Source organism: Rhinopithecus roxellana, chromosome 12 (assembly GCF_007565055.1).
Source record: "Rhinopithecus roxellana isolate Shanxi Qingling chromosome 12, ASM756505v1, whole genome shotgun sequence".
Taxonomy (NCBI): Eukaryota; Metazoa; Chordata; class Mammalia; order Primates; family Cercopithecidae; genus Rhinopithecus; species Rhinopithecus roxellana.
Genome location: NC_044560.1, coordinates 46059279 through 46074012, shown reverse-complemented (window position 1 = coordinate 46074012; position 14734 = coordinate 46059279). Strand labels below are relative to the sequence as shown.

The 14734-nt window shown below is 35.5% G+C and overlaps 1 protein-coding gene across 7 annotated transcripts in view; it reads left to right on the top strand.

Moving 5' to 3' along the window:
• Nucleotides 1–14734, top strand: part of ATG4C (autophagy related 4C cysteine peptidase) — an 83765-nt gene that overhangs the window by 42053 nt on the left and 26978 nt on the right. For all 7 annotated transcript variants that reach the window (XM_010370691.2, XM_010370692.2, XM_030913026.1 and 4 more), the window contains exons 7-9: nt 4145–4281; nt 9184–9262; nt 9922–9998. In XM_010370691.2, the coding sequence (XP_010368993.2) occupies nt 4145–4281; nt 9184–9262; nt 9922–9998 (293 nt within the window). The remainder of the gene's footprint in view (nt 1–4144; nt 4282–9183; nt 9263–9921; nt 9999–14734) is intronic.

The following is a 14734-nucleotide window of genomic DNA, read 5'->3' as shown; positions in this document are numbered from 1 at the left end:
CTGTCATACCCAACACCCTACCAGAACTGCTCTTTTCTCTTTCTCTCTCTTTTTTTTTTTTTTTTTTTTTTGAGACAGGATTTTACTCTGTTGACCAGGCTGGAGCGCAGTGGTGCAATCATAGCTCACTGTTACCTAAAACTCCTGAGCTCAAGTGTTGCTCCTGCCTCAGCTTCCCAAGTAACTAGCATTAAAGGCATGCATCACCATCTCTGGCCAATTTTGAAATTTTTTATAGAGATGGGGGGGTCTTGCTGTGTTGCCTAGGCTGGTCTTGAACTCCTGGCTTCAAGTGATCCTCCTGCCACAACCTCTCAAAATGCTGGGATTATAAACATGAGCTGGCCAGGTGTGGTGGCTCACACCTGTAATCCCAGCACTTTGGGAAACCGAGGCGGGGGTATCACAGGGTCAGGAGTTTGAGACTAGCCTGGCCAATATGGTGAAATCCAATCTCTACTACAAATAAAACAATTAGCTGGATGTGGTGGCAGGTGCCTGTAGTCCCAGCTACTCGGGAGGCTGAGGCAGGAGTTTCACTTGAACCCGGGAGGTGGAGGCGGCAGTGAGCCAAATCGTGCCACTGCACTCCAGCCTGGGAGACAGAAGGAGACTCCATCTCAAAAAAAAAAAAAAAAAAAAAAAAAAGCATGAGCCATTGTGCCCACCCCAAAACTGCTCTTACCAATAATTTAATCTTTCTAAGCCTCGTAGTAACTTCTCAGTCCTCATATCACACAATCTGTCAGTAGCATTTGACAGCGTCGACTCTTTCCTCTTCTTCCTTACAACATTTTGTTTACTTGATTTCTAGACACTACTCTGTAGATTTTCCCTCTACCTCCTTATTCACTCCTTCACAGCCTCGTTTGTTGGTTTTTCCTCATCTCCTTGATTTCTAAAAATGCTGTTTTAGTGCTCAGCATTTAGACTTCATCTCATCTCTTTTTCTGTCTATGCTGATTTGAATTCACCAAGTCTCGTGGCTTTATAATGCAGATGGTAATCTGCATGTTGGTAACTCCCAAATTGATAGATCCATCCTAGTCCTCTCTCCAAGCTCTAGTTGCATATGTCCCTGTCTACTCAACCTTTCTGTTTACCTAACAAGTATCTCAAACTTACCGTGTCTAAAACTGAATTCCCAGTTCTCCCTCCTATATTTTCCCCTCCTCCAGTCTTCCATGTCTTTGTAAATGGCAAACCATTTACAAATGGTTTGCTTAAACCAAAACCCTTCAAATCACCTGTGACTCAATTTTTTCTCTCACATCTTACATTTAATAGTGAGTCCTTACTTTATCTTCAGATACATGAACTGATCACTTTTTTTTTTTCTTTTGGAGATAGAGTCTCACTCTGTTGCCCACGTTGGAGTGCAGTGGCATGATCTCGGCTCACTGCAACCTCCGCCTCTCAGGTTCAAGCGATTCTTCTGCCTCAGCCTCCCGAGTAGCTGGGATTACAGGTGCCTGCCACCATGCCCAGCTAATTTTTTGTATTTTTGGTAGAGACAATGTTTCGCCATGTTGACCAGGCTGGCCTCGAACTCCTGACCTCAAGTGATCCACCCACCTTGGCCTCCCAAAGTGCTAGGATCACAGGTATGACCCACCGCGCTTGGCTGAACTGATCACTTTCTACTACCTGTAAGTGACCATTCCCTATTTTTTTTTTTTAATTTTATTTTTGACATGGAGTCTAGCTCTGTCACCCAGGCTGGAGTGCAGTGGCGTGATCTCCACTCACTGCAAGCTCCACCTCCCGGGTTCACGCCATTCTCCTGCCTCAGGCTCCCAAGTAGCTGGTACTACAGGCGCCCGCCACCGCGCCCGGCTAATTTTTTTGTATTTTTACTAGAGATGGGGTTTCACCGTGTTAGCCAGGATGGTCTCGATCTCCTGACCTCGTGATCCGCCCACCTCTGCCTCCCAAAGTGCTGGGATTACAGGCGTGAACCACCGTGCCCCGCCGACCATTCCCTGTTTTTACAGTTACTACCTTTGTTCAAGCCCCCATCATCTCTTGCTGGATAACTGCAATGGCTTTGTAACTATTCTCTGTGCTGTAGCCCTTGCCCCTGTAGCCTATTTTAGTTTTAGAGTAAAATGAAAGCAAGTTTATTAAGTAAAGGAATAAAAAAATTGCTACTCCATAGGCAGAGCAGCCCCTTGCCTGTGCAGTCTATTATGAACACAGGAAACAGGCTGTTAAACTATGAGTCAGATTAGTACATCCCTAAACAATTCTTCAATGGTTTCCCATCACTGAAAAACTGGTCTTTATAATGGTTTTCAAGAGTTCACACAATCTGTCTTCATTCTCCTCTATATAATGTTATCTTCTAATCTCATTTCCTCCTACTGTACCCCTTGTTTACTTCCCTCCAGAAGACTGTCCTCTTGTTCCTGGGACATGCTAATTATACTTCTGCCTTAAGATATTTGTAGTTTTTGATCTTTTAACTTGGAATGCTTTTCCCCTAGGAATGTGTATTACTTGGTTTCTTTCTTTTGGTTTTGACTCAAATATTACTTTCTCATAAGATCTTCCCTGGCCACCTTATTTTAAATTGCCTTGCCCTCAGCATTTCCTGTTTACCCTTCTCTCTTTGTTTTTTCAAAACACACATCACCATGTGTATTTCCTCCATGAGCATGCATGCTCAAGGAGAGTGGGAATTTTTCTGTTTTGCCTACTGCTGAAAGCCCAGTGTCATATAGTAGCTAGCTGTCAATAAGTATCTATTGAATACATAAATCAGATAGGTATTTTTTTAAAACTTTTATTTTAGATTCAGGGGCACATGTGGTACTTGTTAGATAGGTAAACTTATGTCACGGGTGTTTGTTGTACAGATGATTTCATCACCCAGGTATTACACCTGGTACCCAGTGGTTATTTTTTCTGCTCCTCTCTCTCCTCCCACCCTCCACCCTCAAGTATACCCGAGTGTCTATTGTTCCCTTCTTTGTGTTCGAGAGTTCTAATCATTTAGCTCCTACTTTTAAGTGAGAACATGCAGTATTTGGTTTTCTGTTCCTGTGTTAGTTTGCTAAGGATAATGGCCTCCAGCTTCAACCATGTTGCCACAAAAGACGTGATCTCATTCTTTTTTATGGTTGCATAGTATTCCATGGTGTGTATGTACCACATTTTCTTTAATCTGTCAGATGGGCACTTAGGTTGATTCTGTGTCTTTGCTGTTGTGAATAGTGCTGCAGTGAACATTCGTGTGCATGTGTCCTTATGGTAGAATGATTTATATTTTCCTGGGTATATACCCAATAATGATTGCTAGGTCAAATGGTAGTTTTGTTTTTAACTCTTTGAGGAATTGCCATACTTCTTTTCTACAATGGTTAAACTAATTTACACTCCCACCAGTGGTATATGAGCATTCCCTTTTCTCCACAACCTCGCCAGCATCTGTTACCTTTAGACTTTTTAATAATAGCCATTCTGACTGGTGTGAGATGGTATCTCATTGTGGTTTTGATTTGCATTTCTCTAATGATCAGTGGTATTGAGCTTTTTAAAATATGCTTATTGGCTACATGTATGTCTTCTTTTGAATGTCCTTTGCCCACATTTTAATGGAGTTGTTTGTTTTTCTCTTGTAAATTTGTTTAAGTTCCTTACAGATGCTGGATATTAGACCTTTGTCAGATGTCTAGTTTGCAAATATTTTCTCACATTCAATAGGTTATCTGTTTACTATTTTGATAGTTTCTTTTGCTGTGCAGAAGCTCTTAGTTTAGTTAGATCCCATTTGTCAATTTTTGCTTTTGTTGAGATTGTTTTTGGTGTCTTTGTCATGAAATCTTTGCCTGTTCCTATGTCCAGGATGGTATTGCCTAGGTTGTCTTCTAGGGTTTTTACAGTTTTGAGTTTTACCTTTAAGTCTTTAATCTATCTTGAGTTGATTTTTGTACATGGTGTAAGGAAGTGGTCCAGCTTCAGTCTTCTGTGTATGGCTAGCCAGTTATCCTAGTGGTATTTTTAACTTACTAAGACATTTCTGGTGATGCCAGAGATGACATAGCCAACTGTCCATTGCGGGTGGAGGATAAATTTGGGTAAAAATATTTCTGAAAATCACTTTTATATAAAATTTAATACATATTCATTATGTTTTTCTCAGTTTACAATTGTGATGTAATTGATAAACAGAGTGCTTCCATGACTTCTGATAACGCAGATGACAAAGCTGTTATTATTCTAGTTCCTGTTAGACTTGGTGGAGAAAGAACCAACACCGACTACTTAGAATTTGTGAAGGTATGAAATAAGCGCTGATTTTTTTTAAGGCAATACTAGCTAATATGAAAAATATAGAAGGTTTGCAATTTTTTTTTCTGTTAAATGAGTAGTGATGATTTTACAGTTGTATGTCGTAAAGTTTGACATTAGAGATTTTAAATTTCAGTATTATAAGACCAATGTGAGTTGAAGAGCACAGTGTTCTATAACAATGAAAAGCCTTTTAATCTTTGTAGCTAATCAGGGAGACACAAATGCAGCAATAATCATAACCTGTAATATAGTTACAGTTTCATTATTCTTATTTGTAATTTTAAGTATGTATCTTTATTCATAAAACTAGCATTAAACTATATCACATTAATTATTGAAAAAACTCTATTACTGCTGTATTATCTCATAATATGTTTCCTGTGACACCATGATGTCAATAAGAGATGAGATTATTTATGTAGATAGAAATAATGAACATATGAAGATAGTATTTGGAGGAGTTCCAACTTTGTTTTTTTTCATCTTAGCCAGTTAAAAATCGGTTCTTTGTGGAGCACATTGTTTGGTTTCTTGCACCAAAAGAATCTGTGTAGTTATGTTATCTTGTTTTGGGCACCAAGACATTCACTTACGATAAAATATCTTGGAAATAGTTTCTGATTAAGGTGAAAGTTTTTAGATTTTTTCGTAGTTTCAATAAAATTCTTCATTTTTTAGTAGTCTCTTTTTGTAGCAATAGTTGGAATTCTTCTTTAACTGGAGTGTTATGGGATATAGTAATGTTGAAATAAAGTCTGGATCTGTCTTTTATGATTAATAACAATTTGTTCCTTCCATGAGGCATTAATCCCATATTATGGTCTCTGTATATTTAGTTGTAACATCTGTTCTCAGGGTAGATTGTGCTAATTCTAGAAATCTAAAGCAATTGTTTTTAACATATGATACATGGAAGTTTTTTAGCTGTTATACAGGCTTTTCTTAATAGTTACTAAGATTTTGGAAGCACATTTGTTACAGTAACAATACTGTGATATATCAATGACATATTAATCTTCCAAATAAAGGTAAGGTTTTGATGTCTGACATGTATCTTTAGTAGGGTTATTGGTGCAGTGTGAGAAACTGTAAACCACTTCATGTAGAGAAGCTGTTGAGGGTTTTGAGACTTCTGACATGTTGTCACCTCTAGGTGGGTTCTTCTAATCAAATCTGAACTGGATTCTTTTTTGCCTTCTCTACTACCATGAGATGATTAGAAACTGATGCAGTCTTGGAACTGATTCCTTTAGCCAAAGTTTCATTCCTGGTGGAATGGGCTGCAGATGGCTTCAGGCATGTTTCATCTGACTGAGGACTTTGCTATTTGGTGGTATTGATAGTATTCATCAGATGGTCACACTGCCTAATGCTCTTGAGTGATTCATGGTTAATAGCTTAACCATGGTTTGTAGTGAAATGTAGCATCCTGCTACATTGTATGAGGAGAAGGAAATTTGGTGTGTGTTTTATTAGTCCTTACCACAGGAGGTTTATTTATTTATATTAATTTTTTTAAGGACCTGGAATGAGGAAAATCCAGGATGTTCTTTTTCTTCAGCAAGACAAATTAGGACTTTTCTTTTTGTAGTGAAACAAACTATGGTTAAGCTGTTAAAGTGAAGCCTCAGTACCTAACATATAGGAGTTACTCAATACATATTTGTTAACCCTAATTTTTATAATACTTTTCAATATAAATTTATCTAAAAGACATAGAGAAGTTAAGTGATATATTCAAGTTCAGATAGCAAACTGGTAGCAGAGACTAGACTTTTCTTGACTCTTAAGTTTTTCATATTTTTCTCTAACACATGAACTTTTTGAAAGGTAACATTTTCTTGAACTTCTACTAACTCTATATACACTGTAGTCCACTAAAGTGGGAGAGCAGTGACTGATGAAACATTTTGATTTTCCAGTTAGGTAAAAATGGCTGTAATGGTTAAGTGGAGTAGGTTATATGATAGATATTATGTTTGGCCAGAGGGAATGGTTGAGTCAAAGCCCAAATGAGAGCATGTAAAGAGGTATTCACTTAGAAGTGAAAAGGTAGTGTGTTCATTAGCCCTAAAAGAAAATTTTTTTTTTCTTTTTTTCATATATGGTCAGCCATTGTATTTTTTCCTGCCAAACCAATGTACATTGGTGAATCTAAAATTTACTGTTTAGTTCTATTTTTCAAACTTATTAAACAAGGTATTTCAGAGATAGTGCCAACATAGCATTCTGCTACATTGTATGAGAAGAAGGAAATTTGTTGTGTGCTTTATTAGACCTTACCACAGGAGGTTTATTTATTTATGTATGTATATATTTTTAAGGACCTGGAATGAAAAAAATCCAGTATGTTCTTTTTCTTCAGTGAGACAAATTAGGACTTTTCTTTTTGACTGATTACTTCAGTCTTATTTATTGCTTCATGGATACAGCTCAATAAATTTTCACCACTAGAAAAATAACTGTGAAGAAGCTCTTTTAGGAACTGAAAAGTGTTTCAATCCAAAGATGCAGCCTCTTATATGTAATGGCATTCTAGCTCCTAATCTGCTTCTAAGCATTTATTGCTAAACCTATTGCTCTAATGCGTTGCAAGGGAAATACAAATGTCAAGAACCAAAGTCTTTCTTCCATTACTTAAAACCATTCGTTTTCTGAGGAGAGTGTTGCAAGGGAAATACAGATGTCAAGAACCAAAGTCTTTCTTCCATTACTTAAAACCATTTGTTTTCTGAGGAGAGTCAGTGACAATCCTTGCTATATATTTTTTTCTTTCTTTTCTCAGTTGTAAGAGACAGAACTTTCACTGCCTCACAGGTCTCTATGATATAAACATTGCATTTCAACTGATTAGACTGCCTCACGGTAAAGTAAGGCACTCTCTAATTGTATTAAGGATTTTTATTTAGGGGGAAAACAGTAGAATTCTTTATTGATAAGTAACTTTTTACTATTTAGTGAGATTTTTGATACAATTTTATCTTTATTTTTAGTTAGCTCGAAGATTTTAACCTGATATGCCTTCTCTGTTTTATTTAACTTTTTTCAGTTGCAGCTCTCCATTTCAGAAAAAACTTTATGATATTTTTACAATACTAAAAATATACAAGGTTGTTCTTTAGAGGGTGTCCGAGTCCATTTTTTCCTGCTATAACAGAATACTGGAGACTGAGTAATTTATAGAGAACAGAAATTTATTCTCTCACAGTTCTGGAGGATGGAAAATCTAAGATCAAGGCACTGGCATCTGATGAGGGTCTCCTTGCTGCGCTCTCACATGGTGGAAGACAGAAGGGCCGAAAGGGAGTAAATGCTGTCCTCATGTGGCAGAGAAGCAGGAGAGAGAACCCACTCCTACAAGTCCTTTTTATAGCAACATTGAGATTTTTGATACAATTTTATCTTTATTTTTAGTTAGCTGTAAGATTTTAACCTGATATCTCATTCATGCAAGCTCTGCCCTCATGACTTCTAAACACCTCCCCACAGGCTCCAGCTTTCAACACTGTATTGGGGATTAAGTTCCCACACATGAATTTTGGAGGGAATAAAAATGTTCAAACTATAGTGGAGGGTTACTTATAACAGTGAGAACTTGGAACGACTTAAATATTTATAGTGAAAGTTTTAAAGCACATTTTGTTGTCATCATAAAATAGAATATTTTTCAGCTACTACATATTGTTAATATAGATTTCTATTTATTGATAGGAAAAGATATTCATGACATAATGAGCAACAAAAGGTTACAATGGCATATGTTGTGAGATTTCACATATATAAAGTTGTATTTGTAAATCTCTGTGTGTATATATATAATATAGACAGATGTTAAGAAGGTATTCCCTCAAATGTTAATAATGATGAGCTTTGGTGTTGGAATTTTGGAAAAGTTTTACTTTTTTCTGTATTTCCTGTATGTTTGTGTGTTCTCTATGGTTTGGTTACTTGTTAAAGGAAAAAGAACATTTGTCCATATATTCTTTATTTTTGTATCCTATAGATTTCAAAACATCCTCTCATTTAAGAGAAGGAAAGCTTAACTATTGTTTAATGGTTTTGGGATTTTATAACCTATACTTTATCATTATTTGTGTTTTATAGGATATATCAAAATTATTGCAGGAACTATTGATAAGACATTAATTCATTCCACTAGACATTTTAAACTTACTCAATTGGACATGTTTTTAAAAAGATATAGAGTTGATTTGGCCTAACTTAGAGTTCTACTTAGAATAGATTGCTGAGGGGTGTATTAAATAATTTATTGTGGTATTCCTGATATTTTATGATTAGTAAAATAAATTGGCTTTAAATGCAGTAATAATTATTATTTTCCTTGGATTAAGTTGTTTTCATTACTCTTTATATTTATTTCAAATGAAGTAGCATAAAAAATTTGAGTGAATGCCATTGATTAGAAAATGGCTTTCAGTTTGCGATTCTAAGACTCAAGGTTCAATGAAAACAGCAATAAGGTCTAAGAACTATTGTTAGCATTTCAAAAAGCCTGACAAAAATTTTACGTTGATCACAGTGAGGCTGCACCAGCTAACTGGAAGGCTAAGTGTATTGGCTTTGGCAAGAATTTTATTGCCTTAAGGTGATAAAATTGATTATCTCTCTATGTAGTAGTTGTTTAATGTTGTTGAGCAACATGCTGATCAAAATATTTGATTTGTCATGTTAATGTTGAGTGATTTAAAGAAGAGGAAGGCAGTTTGGAAGACAAGTGGATTTCAGAACCTGGGTGCAAATGTAATATAAATGATAACTGGTAGTGGTAAATTTGGGAACTACTAATATTAGTAATAGAAATTGGTTTGCTTTGAATAATTACCACTTGTCTCTTGACTAAATCTGTATTAATTTTTTTTGGCGCAGGGTATTTTAAGCTTGGAATATTGTGTGGGTATTATTGGTGGCAAACCCAAACAGTCATATTACTTTGCTGGATTTCAAGGTTAGTGATTTAGTAAAATATATTTCTTCATTATTTTCTTTTAAAAATCAGAAAGTTAATATGAGATCATCTGGAAACAGGATGATTAACAGAGCAAAGAGAGTACCTTATACATTCATCAGTCCTACTATAGCCACTCATTTGTCATTTGGTCCACAACATAATTAGATTCTGTAAAATGTATGTTTAATTTCTGTTATTGCATAAACAAGGCATAATTTATTGGTTGCACTAAACTTCAGAAGACATTGCTGCCACATTCTGGCAGTTGCTGTTTACACATTTACTTTTTACCAGTTTTAGTGGTGCAAGTTGATGATAAAATGACAAGCAATATGTTCTTCCTGTCAAGATAAAGAAGTGCAATACATTTTTCATATGCAAACTGTAGAATATAATTGTGTGTTTGTGAAAGTAATTTTATCACCAAAAATTAAATGACAGTCTCATCACTTTATAAAAATTCTGCTTATACAAGCATGTTTGATTATGCAAAAGTTAATCTATCCTGTGCAAACCTATGTTTCAGTCAATGAGTATCAGTCTGGCAAGCTGTTACTCCCAGATTTTTTTCAGCTATTCTACATAGAAATTGGATTGTAAGCGGTGTAATAATAAGGTGTTTTTTGAATTACTTGTCTTCTGTTTTGTCCTTGTAGATGACAGTTTGATTTACATGGATCCTCATTACTGCCAATCTTTTGTAGATGTCAGCATAAAGGATTTCCCTCTTGAGGTACTATGGATAAAGAGCTGATACTGTTTTCTTACCATATGAAGTAAACTAATTATTTAGAGATGTGCTAGGTAGCTATACTTTTATAGTATTATAACTACTGGTTAATAATCAATATTTTACTGATTTATAGAACCATAATTAACACAGTGGTCAAAGGTTAAGTACTTTATTGCTGAATTTTAATTTATGATATACTTTTTTCTTCATTTATCTTTGTCTCTAACTCGTTAGAAACCCTGGCCGTACTAAAATAAATGATCAAGTCTCCAAGTAATTTTGTATAGAGACAGCTAAACAGTGTTGAAGAATTTAAAATGTTAGGCCTGTTTAAAAAAAAAGAAAAATAGAAGGGGATAGACAGGTTAGAGTAACAAAGCGACTTAATGAGATTATCTGCTAAATTATTTTGCTTTGAGTACAGTAATTAAATCTTAGCCTTTAGTTGGAAGTTTTCAAGAGCTTAGTTGGGTTTCTAATTTTTTTTTTTTTTTTTAGTGTTTATTTCTTAACCTCTTCTTTTCCTTTATATAGGTCATTTTGTGATCCAGTATTTTTTCATAAAAATTTGAGAGTACATAAATGAAACATGTAATTATTACATGGTTTTGATTGTTTTCCCAGTTGGTGCTTTTACAGACTAAAGTAATTTTACAGAATAAAATAATTTAAATCACTTGAGTGTCATGGATCACTAATTTTCAAGGACTCAGTGAGTTGCAAATGTAGTTGAATACTTTGTTTTAGTAATTGCTTGCTAGCTAATATTAACACCTAATAGTATTTAAGAGGTAGAATGTTGAAAATAGATAAACCACAAGGTTAAAATCTGGTTCAGAAAGATATATTATAAAACATTTTGGCATCCTTTGTAAACTATTACTTCAATTAAAGTATAAGCATCTGGAGGCCAGACATCAGGTCTATTTTGTTCTTTCTTTTTTTTTTTTCTTTTTCTTTTTTTTTTTTTTTGAGACGGAGTCTCGCTCTGTCGCCCAGGCTGGAGTGCAGTGGCCGGATCTCAGCTCACTGCAAGCTCCGCCTCCTGGGTTTACGCCATTCTCCTGACTCAGCCTCCCGAGTAGCTGGGACTACAGGCGCCCGCCACCTCGCCCGGCTAGTTTTTTGTATTTTTTAGTAGAGACGGGGTTTCACCGTGTTAGCCAGGATGGTCTTGATCTCCTGATTACAGGCTTGAGCCACCTCGCCCGGCCTATTTTGTTCTTTCATAGTATCTTGCACCTTAATAAATATTTGCTAGTTGACTGATTGATACTGGGGAAGGCACTACAGAATAATTGTGCCATATGAACTACATTGTAATTCTCTTTCTGCCTTGTGGTCTTGTAGCACTGATTCGTGTGTCCAAGTTACATTTCCAGTAGATCACTGCCAAATTGACTCCTTATAAACAGTAGGTACTTGAGATTTAGATGAAAATTGTTCTTAATATTTTAGTATTACCTAAATAAGCAAATTAAAAGATTATTGGTCTGATTATTTTGGCCAATAGAGAGAGATTATCCATCTGATATTTTGAGAGACTGCAAAGATACCAAGCAAATGTATATCCTGGCTATGTGTATACAATCAAAATTAGAAAGGCTTCAACTCATTATTGGGAGACTGTTGCAACACTCCAGGAGGGACTTATTAATAATAAAGGTTTGAAGTAGGCTAGTGAATAGTGAAAATGGAAAGGAATACTTGCTTTTAAGATTTTACTGTGTAAGGTAAAATTTGTTAAAATTGACTTTTTAAATGCACAGAAATATTTCTTATATATTGGGACACTTATAGAATGGGTTTATAGATGTTATATTTTTGAGATTGTGGTAGAATATCTTAATCTATGTGGAAAATTCCTGTTAAAAATTTTTATTTTTCTGCAATGAAGGGATTTATTTTAGTTAGTAGCATCACTTGTTTTCCTATGAAAGTATAATATAAAAATTATATCAAGTTGTAGAGGAATAAAATTTCACTTTTTGCTTTTAATCATCTTTTAAGTTTATAATACACCAGTTGAAGGTGTTTTAACTACCCTGTATTACTAACCATCCTCGCTTCGCTATACTGCTTGTATATTTATAGCTAGTGAAATTTTGTAGTTAATATAAAAAATTATATGCATATTCTAAAACCACAATTATACTTCAGTTATTAAAATCATTTTTGTAGGGAACTTTTTGGATCAGTATTTTTTTTTGGTTAATAGATGGAGAAATTGAAATCTTAAATCGTCCATTGATTCCACATAAATAATTGCTGGTAGTCTTTTGATATTTTGAGTGCTCTAAATCTAATAGATTGTGAAATTTTAAGGAAGTGGGATGATATGAGAATATTTGAGATTGAAGAAGAGATTTAAACAGATTGCATCTTTTGTTGCTCTTATAGTGTTGAATTTCTACATTTCTAGAATTGAACTCTTAACATTTTGAAACCAAATCAGACTAACTCATATCTTTCTTTTTTAATGAGCATTTTCTAGGTGCAAGGGATTGTCCTAAACTCTTGAGTCCTTTGTTGAATTCTTCTTCTCTGTGGTTCCAAGTGTTTTGATTATATACATTTCTATTAATGTTTAATTCTTGTGACATTTTCTTCTGAAATAAATTAGTATATACTATTGAATTTCTATACTAACCTTTAAGAGACTCTTCGTCATTTTTAGCTATCTTCACTGAGTTTTTAACACATTGTGAAGTGAGCATCAGCAGTTATATTTGGATCCTAAGTCTAGTAGTGAAGATATGCCAGGGATATCTTTGGTTAGGAGTGAGGAATGAAGGCACATGGTTCGGTGTGAGGGCACATTATAATGTAGAAACTCACACTGTAATTTTCAAACAGAAAATGAGGTTCAGAGGAGCAGCATGAACAACCTTAAACAAAAGTCATCAAAGAGCAACTTGAAATTAGAAGGGAATGAGAAGAGACCCCAAATGGGCTTTGGCAGTGAGGGTATGTAAGAAAAGCTTTATTAATAGACATGTTAGTTTGTTCTGATTACTGGGTCCCCAATTCCAAATGTCAGATTTTAGGAGGTTCATACAGTGGTAACTGTTTTAATCTATCTTAGGAAATTCAGAAATAGTGGCAGTAAAGCTATTAGAATTATGTGTGTGGGCATCTAGATAGATTGGATGAGTGAATTCATCAGTGAAAGATAATACCCTTTATGAATTACACATGTGTACTGCAATTAGTAGTAGGTTTTTTTGTGTTGTTTTTTGGGTGGAGGATAGGGTTTTGCTCTGTTACCACTCAGGTTGGAGTGTAGTGTGTAATCACAGCCCACTGTGGCCTTGACCTTCTGGGCTTCAGCAATCTCCCCACCTTAGCCACTCAAGTAGTTGGGACCACAGGTGCGTGCCACCATACCCGGTTAATTATCAGTAGGTACTTTTTAGTAAGGGTATTTTTTAATTAACTGTCTTGGGTTAATTATCAGTAGGTACTTTTTAGTAAGGGTATTTTCTAATTAACTGTCTTAGGAAGCTTCATCTGAATCACCAAAATAGCATAGCTGTACCTATAAGCATATGTTTCAGTGTTGTTTTTGTATGTTTAGGTAATTAGACTTCACTATTCTAAACAATAAGCTTAGAATAGTGCCTGTCATTTTGTAGATGCCTAATAACTATTACGGCAATTGGTAAATAATGTATCAAAAATTGAAATAAATGGGAATTGATTCTCCCTGGCCAGTATTTCCAGAATCACTGTTACAGAAGTGTATCTAGTGAATACTCCTTAAAGTGCGTTTGTCAAGTAGATGCTACTCCTCTTACCATTGAATTTTAAAAATTAAAAAAAAATCTTAAGTGCATAACTCAAAAATTATCATGAAGTGAACATAGCCCTGAATCAGGAAAATATTTGAAAGTTTAACTTGTTCTGCAATAGACAACAATTGCGAATTGTAAATTCATGTTGGTTGGCCTTAGAATCTTCTTGGGTGAACAAAATGATATGAATAGCCAGGCATGATGGCTCCTGCCTGTAATCCCTCCACTTTGGGAGGCCAAGGTGGGTGGATCACCTAAGGTCAGGAGTTTGAGACCAGCCTGGCCAACATGATGAAACCCCATCTCTACTAAAAATACAAAAAAAATTAGCCCGTCGTGGTGGCACGTGCCTGTAATCCCAGCTACTCGAGAGGCTGAGGCAGAGGAATTGCTTGAACCTCGGAGGCGGAGGTTGCAGTGAGCGGAGATTGCACCACCGCACTCCAGCCTGGGCGACAAGAGTGAAACTTCATCTCAAAGAAAAAAAAAAAAGTTTAAATGATATAAAATGCCTCTGTTGTATGAGTCCTAGTGCTCATGCAGCAATACCCAATAGCAGTTTCAGTGATCAGAGATTTCTATCTGTGTTTTTGTGAATATTTTAAAAGTTCTTTGTAGATATTAAAACAACAATGAATAACAATTTAGTATTTGTTATTATCTATGATGATTATAGTCAATACAGTGAGATAGTAATAAGACTATGCTGGTTTAGTATTATTGGTTCCTACATGAAAAGCCTTTTAAAATTTAAAAAGTTTTGTTTTCTAGAGATGGCGTTTTGTTCTGTCACCCAGTGCAGATGGAGTGCAGTGCACCACCATAGTTCACTGGCGCCTCAAACTCCTGGGCTTACGCGATTCTCCCACCTAAGCCTCCCAAGTAGCTGGGACTATAGGTGAACGCCACCACACCTGGCTACTTAAAAATTTTTTTAGAGAT